The sequence below is a fragment of the Raphanus sativus genome, unplaced genomic scaffold (assembly GCF_000801105.2).
Source record: "Raphanus sativus cultivar WK10039 unplaced genomic scaffold, ASM80110v3 Scaffold4035, whole genome shotgun sequence".
In the NCBI taxonomy this organism is placed as follows: domain Eukaryota; kingdom Viridiplantae; phylum Streptophyta; class Magnoliopsida; order Brassicales; family Brassicaceae; genus Raphanus; species Raphanus sativus.
This window is the reverse complement of record NW_026619338.1, coordinates 1-8796: the sequence shown is the minus strand read 5'-3', so window position 1 is coordinate 8796 and position 8796 is coordinate 1. Positions and strand designations below refer to the sequence as shown.

At 37.8% G+C, this 8796-nt stretch overlaps 3 protein-coding genes and 1 long non-coding RNA gene across 4 annotated transcripts; 3 read left to right on the top strand and 1 right to left on the bottom strand.

The window, feature by feature from the left end:
• Nucleotides 1-759: 759 nt before the first annotated feature.
• LOC130507110 (uncharacterized) lies at nucleotides 760-1719 on the top strand. Its single transcript, XR_008942204.1, has 2 exons — nucleotides 760-866; nucleotides 945-1719. It is a non-coding gene; the product is annotated as an uncharacterized LOC130507110 (long non-coding RNA).
• Nucleotides 1720-2610: 891 nt separating this feature from the next.
• LOC108825543 (kunitz trypsin inhibitor 2) lies at nucleotides 2611-3566 on the top strand. The gene has a single exon (XM_018598853.2). It carries the CDS (start codon nucleotides 2681-2683, stop codon nucleotides 3344-3346), a length of 666 nt encoding a protein of 221 aa, XP_018454355.1. The 5' UTR covers nucleotides 2611-2680; the 3' UTR covers nucleotides 3347-3566.
• On the bottom strand, nucleotides 3410-6373 carry LOC130507112 (endoplasmic reticulum oxidoreductin-1-like). Its single transcript, XM_057001820.1, has 7 exons — nucleotides 6031-6373; nucleotides 5510-5903; nucleotides 5324-5434; nucleotides 4844-5067; nucleotides 4553-4755; nucleotides 4342-4468; nucleotides 3410-4254 (listed from the first exon to the last, which is right to left on the bottom strand). Exons 1-7 carry the CDS (start codon nucleotides 6199-6201, stop codon nucleotides 4069-4071), a joined length of 1416 nt encoding a protein of 471 aa, XP_056857800.1. The 5' UTR covers nucleotides 6202-6373; the 3' UTR covers nucleotides 3410-4068.
• Nucleotides 6374-8387: 2014 nt separating this feature from the next.
• LOC130507111 (kunitz trypsin inhibitor 2-like) lies at nucleotides 8388-8701 on the top strand (the record flags this gene model as incomplete). Its single annotated transcript, XM_057001819.1, has 1 exon — nucleotides 8388-8701. A coding segment is annotated over exon 1 (314 nt), but the record flags the coding sequence as incomplete, so codon positions are not given.
• Nucleotides 8702-8796: the final 95 nt, after the last annotated feature.

The following is an 8796-nucleotide window of genomic DNA, read 5'->3' as shown; positions in this document are numbered from 1 at the left end:
CTATTAATTTTGCTGTATGACCTATTGATATTAGTTGTGTCCAACTTAAAATATAACTGCATTTAAATTAACCACTTCCACTAACAACAAATTTTATGCAACCGTAATATTCTTTCTTTTTTAGAAGTAACCGTAATGTGCCTTTGATATTATCATGATAAATAACTACCATACGTGAGAGGTATAACTAACTACTGTAACGTGCCTTTGATATTTCATGAAGTATATATTATCATACTATTAAAAATTGAGAGGTATAATATTATTCATTGGTATGATTATGTGATTATATAGACTTTATGGAATATTCTTTTGATGATGATTTCCACATACAAATTATTAATAGAAATAACTATACAACCCAGATACAAACCCACTTTTAATATTTTTGTTAGTTTTAGACAAAAATAAATATTATTTATTAACTTGATAATATTTTTGTCATCGTTAGCTTTATAACATATAATTATAAATATTTTTTTATTGTCATGATAAATAACTACCAACAGCCCATGAGTAAAAATCATAGCAAATATATAACTTAATAATATATAGCTTTCAAAACAGATTAAAATTTAGACCAAATACAATAAAAGTTCATGAATCAATTAAGATAAATAATAAATATAAACAGTTGTTTTATAAGAAAATTAAATAATTTAATCCATGTGTTCTATTAATTTAAGAACATGATCAGTTGTTATTATTATGGAAGTATTATTCATAAAAATATATTTTACGAGTTTTAGTTTAATGAGCTCTTCTTCATACTCATCAATCTCTACACGCAAAAAAAAAAATAGTGATCGAGCTCTCAAGGACTCTGACAATGACAGATCTCAATTCATATTACGAATTGAGTAACGGTAAGCCATTCAGGAACTCGAAGCTTATGTATTGTGGAATAGTTATAGTTTAATACGAATATCTGGATTTCATTGTAGATGTTGTTGTTGATATGGAACAATCAAGCCCTGTGTTGACGAAGGTGGAGCAATCTAGCGATCCCGATCTAGTCAACTGTGGCGTAAACGCCTGATGTGCCACGTGGCAGTTACGTAGATTCGCCGGAGATTGCTAAGAAGCTCAGATTCTCAACTGAGTTTGAGGCGCTGTCGTCTCCTGAGTCATCCTTCGAGCTGCCTTCTCCACCTGGAGATACGAAGACGCCTGTGATAAGTATTAACTCGGGCTCTACGAGCGAGGGTGTGACTGTGGCTGATGTGGCTTTCTTGAAGGATGAGTTTTTCAGTGGAGGTGGCACTGTGAGGACTGATGCTGTTGTTGGCAGCGAAGAGGAGGTTTTGTTGTATCAGACGGCTAGGGTTGGTGATTTTGATTATAAGTAACGGTGGCCTCAAGTATAGTGACCTCATTGAAAAGGAAAACAACCCAGACATGGTTGAGCGGTTGCAGAACGTATTCTACCAGCTCCAAAACGTATTCTACCAGCTCCAGCTCCTAGAAGGAGTACTCTTGCCCCAACGCCGTATCTCCCAATCACATCAACTTTGCCATTAAGGCCATGACGCCAAGCTACCATCATGAACTCGCCTGATGACTTGAACTTGTTTCATCCAATTAGATGATCGGATGAGGATGATTGATTTATTATCATCTTCCTGTGTGGTTTAAACATATGAAATGGTTTGGTTTTCATTCAAGAACAGAGAGTTTTATAACAATGAAAACATATCATAAGACTGGGACTTTTGTTTATTTTTCAGTATCCTCCAACTAGATTACAAATTTACAATACAAAGTGCCTGTTGTGTTGTTACGTACATTTACGTAAAAAAAACCTAGAAATTAATCAGTGAAGCAAAGAAAAAACAAATCTTATGATATGATTAAAACATTGAAAAGAATCGTCCATTTTACAGAAAAGGAAAAATCTCAAGTGTTTTGACCCAAAAATAAAAATAAAAATCTCAAGTGCATACGTGATTCTCACTGGAGCAACTAAGGATCAGAGTATAAGGGACATGTGTCTAGCAACTGTAAATCCTTGATGCGTATGTGTGAGGATTCTAATCTCCGGAGAACTGAGGATATGGTCCACTAATGATTACTGTTTCTGCATCATCCTCTCTTCTTCAGTATAATTCATTGAGACATTGTTTTTACTCTTCCTTGTTTTGGCTTCCTGTCATTCTCTGGTTATAAATCTTAATTGTGAATTTTCTGTCGACGTCACTTATTTGTTTGCTTGTAAAAAATGTAGAGATCATTTTGTGATTCTTGTTTTAGCTACTAACTTTTAAAATAAAATTTAGATAAACGATTGTGGCTAGAAACAAAGATGCTGACATTCATTTGTTCGTTGTTTCACTCATTCCTTATCTCTCTGCTCTGGAATCTTTATCTTCTTCCCATGAGTTATGGTTCGTCTTTGTTTTCTATGTCCCTCAGTGCTAAAAAAATCGAAGTTCCGATCAGTTACCATTACCGTAGATGGGGAATAAAGAGCCAAAAAAAGTATTTAAGTCTGATAGATACCTTTAGGTTTTATTTACCACAGAGGATTTTTTTTAACCGTCACATGCACCACACAGTTTTAAAACTTAACCGCAGAAACTTCCTATAAATACCTGTACAATGTGTGTTGCTCTCCACAACTTAAACTCACTCAAAATCCTAAAACACACACAAAACAAAATAAAACAAAAACAAAAAAAATATGAAGAAGCCTTCGGTGACCTCTTTTCTCATTACTCTCCTCTTGTCTGCAGCTGTCTGCGCCCACGGCACTACAGAATCCAACGGAAATCCAGTTAAGGTCGGGGAAAAATACTTCATGCAGCCGGTTAAGACAGAGCATAACAATGGAGGCGGTCTTGTTCCAGCCGCCACTAACATACTTCCGTCTTGTCCACTTGGCATCACCCAAACACGTCTTCCGTACCAACAGGGCATTCCCGTTACCTTCCGATATACAGAAACTATCGACAGAGACTTCATTACCACAAACACCTCTATAAACATCGAGTTCAGGTCCGACATCTGGCCAGTCTGCAACGAGTTCTCCAAGTTATGGGCAGTCGATGACTCCTCATCTGCCAAGGAGTCTGCCATTATCATCGGTGGTAAACACAAGAGCCCAAATAGCGCGTTTAAGATACAGAATGTTACTGTAGAAGAACACACTTATAAGTTGACCACCTCGTACGGAACCGTTGGAACTACCCCAGGGGCTTGGTTAAGTGCACCGCAGCTACTTGTCACCAATGATGAGTCTAAGACCTTAGTCGTCAAGTTCGTGAAGGCTGATGATGCTAATAAGGCTACTACTAGTGCTACTTCTCGTGTTGAAAAGTTAGGTCTAAGGATGTTCCCATTCTACTAGTCAAGATCAAGATCATGAAAAAAATCTTGAGACTCGTCCATGGCCATGATTAAATGGGTTGAGATATAATACCCGCATGTATATATGTGAACTCGTCTTTACTTTCATAAAAAAAAATCATATGAATTTGTGTGTTTTCAACGCTTTATGTAAATATACCCGCACGTATGTATATGAACTAGTCTTTACTTTCATAATAAATCAAATAAGTTTGTGTGTTTCCGGCGCTTTATGAGACATACCTCTTTTACATTAAAACCATATCCGATAAGTGACGGAGGATGATTGATTTATTATCATCCTCCTGTGTGGTTTGTGGATTTAGTTGGATCCTACTGTATAGTGAGTTAAGCGTTCTTTGTGTGTGTTTAAGCATACGAAATGAATTTAAGATTTGGCTTTTCATTCAAAGAACAGAGGCTATTATTATCATTACCACTAAGCCAGGTTTCGAGAGAAGCAACAGAGTCTTGAAGTCTAAATGTGCCAACAAAAGACTACAAGCTCTGTTTTTATGTTTATGGGGGCATCAGGAGTTACTAATAAAGTATATATATATATATATATAGGTTACTTTTACCTCAAGAATCTCTACTCTTATTCTGTTTTATCAAAATCTTTTGGCTGTTTGTATAATGATATTCTTTTTTTTTTAAATTTTGTTACAATGATGACTGACTATCCATTCAATTCACAGCATGAATGCCTAATAAATGATTAGTTCACCAGAAGGAGAAAGCTAGATCCAATACTCTTCTTAATCTACCAGGTCTAGCTGAAGTCTTAGCTATCTGATCCTCCATTAGCCTCTCCACGTCAGGTCCCATTTCGTGAACCATTTTAACTGACTCAGAGAGACGGTTGAGCAGGTTCACCAGTGCAATCACTTCATTTCGTTGCAGTTGCAGCTGGAGAGAGAAAGTGACAAGAAAAAATATATAATCAGATCATCGATGCTTTATGTTCAGAAAGAAACTCACTGTTAAGAAACTCACCGTTTGGTCACCCTCCTTGTCTTGATTCCCAACAGAGAAAAGTATTTTCAACGCTGTCCCTAAACCCTGAACCTGAAGCTTCCCCCAAAGCCGGCACTTTTCACAACCTACACAATCCATCAGTGCACTGCAAACCACATACTAACTTAATTAGCCGACAGACATATTAAAGCTCTATGAGTGAGTGCGTCGCTTTCAAGTAAAGACGAACCTTATGTTCCTGAATTGTTTCTGAATCTGCTGTTTGAGTTCAGGTCCACCTTGGCCTTGCCAGAGCTTAGCTTCATCAAACGGAACAGGACATGCTGTTTGGAGTTTCGGACTGTACAACAATTGTTTAATCAAGGACTGTGTTTTCAGATCTTCCGCATGGTTCCCTGTGTCATACTCCGCTTGCTCCAAGTACGCTGTTGCCTATTATTATACGTTGTAAGAGTCGGTTAAAAAAGCTTGTTCAGCTTTGGCATTGTCAAAGGCCGTAGACAAAGAAGTTTTAACTCACTTTAGTTACAGCACGTAGCACAAAGAGGTACGTGAAGTACATGTTTCTGACACGGTCCGGATGCCTCAGGATACGATCATACATCAGCTCGATGTTCTGTCCCCACAGGTTGCGTGACTCATCAAGAAGATAATCACCAGCTATGTGCATGGAGATTGAAGAATGAAGACCTGATATCAGTTTGTACAAAACCTTTTTCTCTGGACATGTCTCTCCAGATGAATCTGCATGTACATACATAACATTACAAGTCTTTTAATCTCACAAACATGGGTGGTGTTCCTGAGTATAACTAAGCGAAACACTGGACTAGGACCACAAATTTTTTTTTTTTTAAATTACATCGAAAAAGGTCTCCAAATTTGTGAAAAAAAAAATATTGTTAAAACTTTAATAAAATGTTTATTGCCCCCAATATCTTAGGGACGCCTCTGCTCACAAAACTAAAACGAAGGAGAAGGAGAAGGAGGAGAAACTCACATTTTGGGCAGTTCTCTGAGTATATAGAGTCCCAAATCCTTCTAGCAGATGGTCCAGTGTAACCAGTATACCTCTCCGGGTTTAATTGAAGATTTACATAACTCATCTCACCTGAATCACCAATACTAAATCATCATCACATATACATAGGGTGCATCAAACGGTTTTGGTTTAAAACTACATTACCGTTATCTGTGTCATCCTCATGCGTCCATGGGTTATTAGTCTCGACCCAACCTCTAAATGCTATGTTATCTATAGTGCGGTCAACAGCAGCTTGAGGCTTCCCCTCTTGACAAATCAGATTATCTGAAGGAAGACCTGCAATATTGTATGGCCTTTTAAACGGCTCAGGGAACTCGTTCTCTGGACATTCACAGACACTGCAATCACGCAGACGACACATCCCATCGTCTGGCCAGAACGGGCAATCACACCACAGTTTGACCTTGAAGTAACGGAAGAACGGAGTAGCGACGAGATCTTGAAGCAAAGGATTCAAAACCTCACTGTTGAGATTGTCCACCGTTTCGTAATCACAGCAACAGTCCTCAACTATACCTTTGTATTTACCACTTCCCTGTGTGTATAATATCATCAAAAAGATTCAGTTTTTTTTTTATTTTAATCTCAATCTAAAGACCAAAGCTTTGACCTTTTAACTCTTGTCTCAACACGAAAAAACGTAAGTAACTGAGATTACGAACCTGAAGTGAGCAGCTGCAAGAGTTACGATCGGTGAAGAAGAAACCGGCATTAGAAGCGGTCCTAGAGCTGACAGCAACTGCTAATAAGACAACGACCAAAGCCACCAACGGCCATTGCCATGTTTGTCTCTTCCTTTCGCTTTCTTCTTCTTTGATTGCGCCTTTTCCCATTATCCTTAAAAAGAGAATCAAACCGGGTCGTGAAGACAGATCCTTTCACGGTAAACACGTTTTTTCTTTTTCTTTTTTCTTTTTTCGGACAATTCTCAAAGCCCCATTGCTGTTGTTGTGTCTGAAGAGAGATCAGCTCTTATTAAGCAAAAGTCATGAGAAATGAATGCGTTAGTTTCAATGCCCCCGCATATTTTTTTGACATTTCAGTGCGACGCGCGGTGTTTGGGTACCACGCGGCACGTTTTAGTCGGCGCGTGTTGGGAATATTTGTTTCGTTTGTCCCGTGACGTGCTTTAGCCAATAGGATCCGTTTATTTAGTCCTCGGAATATAAATAAACAACTTGCCGTTTTAGCACGTCTCAGTCAACGGATGGCCGTTGACTAAGTACCTTACCTGCCGTTTTTGATTTGATGGTCGCCACGTCACGATTAGCCTTAACTTTAGAGATCCGACAACCTCTGGAGTTTTTAACTTTTAACTAAACACAGTATCTCATCAATAACGAAAAGTTGGTGAGAAAGAAACACTATTATGAAAAACTTGAAACTTTTCAGATACATAATATTAACAAATGTCACTGTATAATGGTTTTACTTTAGAAAGTAGATTATTTAACAAAATTAGATTAAAAATTTAAATTTATGAAGCATAATCTTCAGCGATAAAAAATTCTTTTGAGCGTCAAAACTTGAAACTCTTGAGATACTCTACTAACAAATGTCATTGTACAATGGTTTTACTTCAAAAAGTAGATTATTTAACAAAATTAGATTTAAAAATTAATTTTATGAAGCACAGAATCTCCAGCAATAAAAAGTTCTTTTGAGTGTTGAAAACTGTTACAAATTGATAAAAACTTCACTGAATTATCTAAATCAAATCCAAAATGTTGATACACCTGGGCCTATAAATTGAAAGCTGGGCTTATGGATTTAAATCAGGCCAAGGGTAATATATCATCAACTATTTTCCTAAACCAAATAGAGAGAACGATGATTTGGGTCGGACCGAGTAGGGCCGTTTGTCTCGTTTATATCCAAATTTATTTTAGGATTTAAAGTAATCCCTAAATCTCGCTTGATGTCCTAATCCCAACGTGTCTCACAAGGCAGTTGAGTCATTATTATTTTGAACATGATAACAGAGAAGAGTTTCTGATCGAAGCCTATCAATTGATCGAAACCAAACAAACTGATTTGTAACAGAGAAGACTTGATCGATGCTGTTTTTTTTTTCATGAGGCAATTGTGCTCGCTGATCTGAGGCTTATGGTCCTTTGTGTACTCTCAGAATCAAAGATTTGGCGATGAGTTTCATAACACTAGAACAGTGAACAATATATCCTTAAGATTGGGTCTTTTATTTATTTTCATTATCCTCCAACTGGATTACAAAGTAGCTGTTGTGTTGTTACGTACAGCCATAGTATATATTAATGTAGAAAAGTACCTTAGAAAAAGCTAATCGGCAAAACCAAGAAAAGCTAATCTTTTTTTACCAAAAAGAAAAGCTACTCTTGTGATATGATTATACAACATTGAAAATAATCATCCATTTCACAGAAGAAAAAAAAATCTCAAGTGCATCTACAAAGATCAGATCAGTAACGGACATGTGTCTTGCAGCTATGAATCCCTGATGTCGTACGTGTAAGAGTTTTAATGTCCAGACAAATGAGGATATGGTCCACTAATGCATAATGTTTCTGCATCTTCCTCTCCTTCTGTATTAATTCATGGAGACAATGCTTTTACTCTTTCTTGTTTATGGTTCGTGTCGTTCTCTGGCTAATAAATCTTGATTGTGAATTTTCTGTCGTCACTCATTCATGGAGATATCTGTGGCTAGAAACAAAAGATGTTGACACTGGTTGTGTTAGCGTTCGTCTTTGTTTTCCTCGTGCTGAAGATCGAAGTTTGAATCAGCTACCGTAGAGTTGTAGAGACCAACCCATATCACGGGATGATCATAATGTGAGATGAGGAAAAAGCCAAAAAAAGTATTTAAAGCTGATAGATACCTTTAGGGTTTATTTACCACAGAGGATTTTACTGCCATAAACACCACGCAGTTTTAAATTTAAAATTAACAGCAGAAAACTTCCTATAAATACCGGTACAATGTTTTTGCTCTCTACAACTCAACTCACTCAAACCCCAAAACACATACAAAACAATCAAAATGAAGACTTCTTTTCTCGTTACGTTCCTGTTGGCTGCAGCTGTCTGCACCCACGCCCTTGAAGAGGTGAAGGATTCCAACGGAAATCCAGTTAGGGTCGGTGCACAATACTTCATCCAGCCGGTTAAGACCGAGAGTAACAACGGGGGAGGTCTTGTTCCAGCTGCCACTAACATACTTCCGTTTTGTCCACTTGGCATCACCCAAACACTTCTTCCCTACCAACCGGGCCTGCCGGTTAGCTTCGGATATCATCCAAACATTCTCGGCCGAGACACCATTGACACATCTGCCGATATAAACATCGAGTTCAGGTCCCCAATATGGCCTGTCTGCACCGAGTTTTCTAAGTTGTGGGCAGTCGATTCCTCATCCGCATCCAAGGAGCCTGCCGTTATCATCGGTGGTG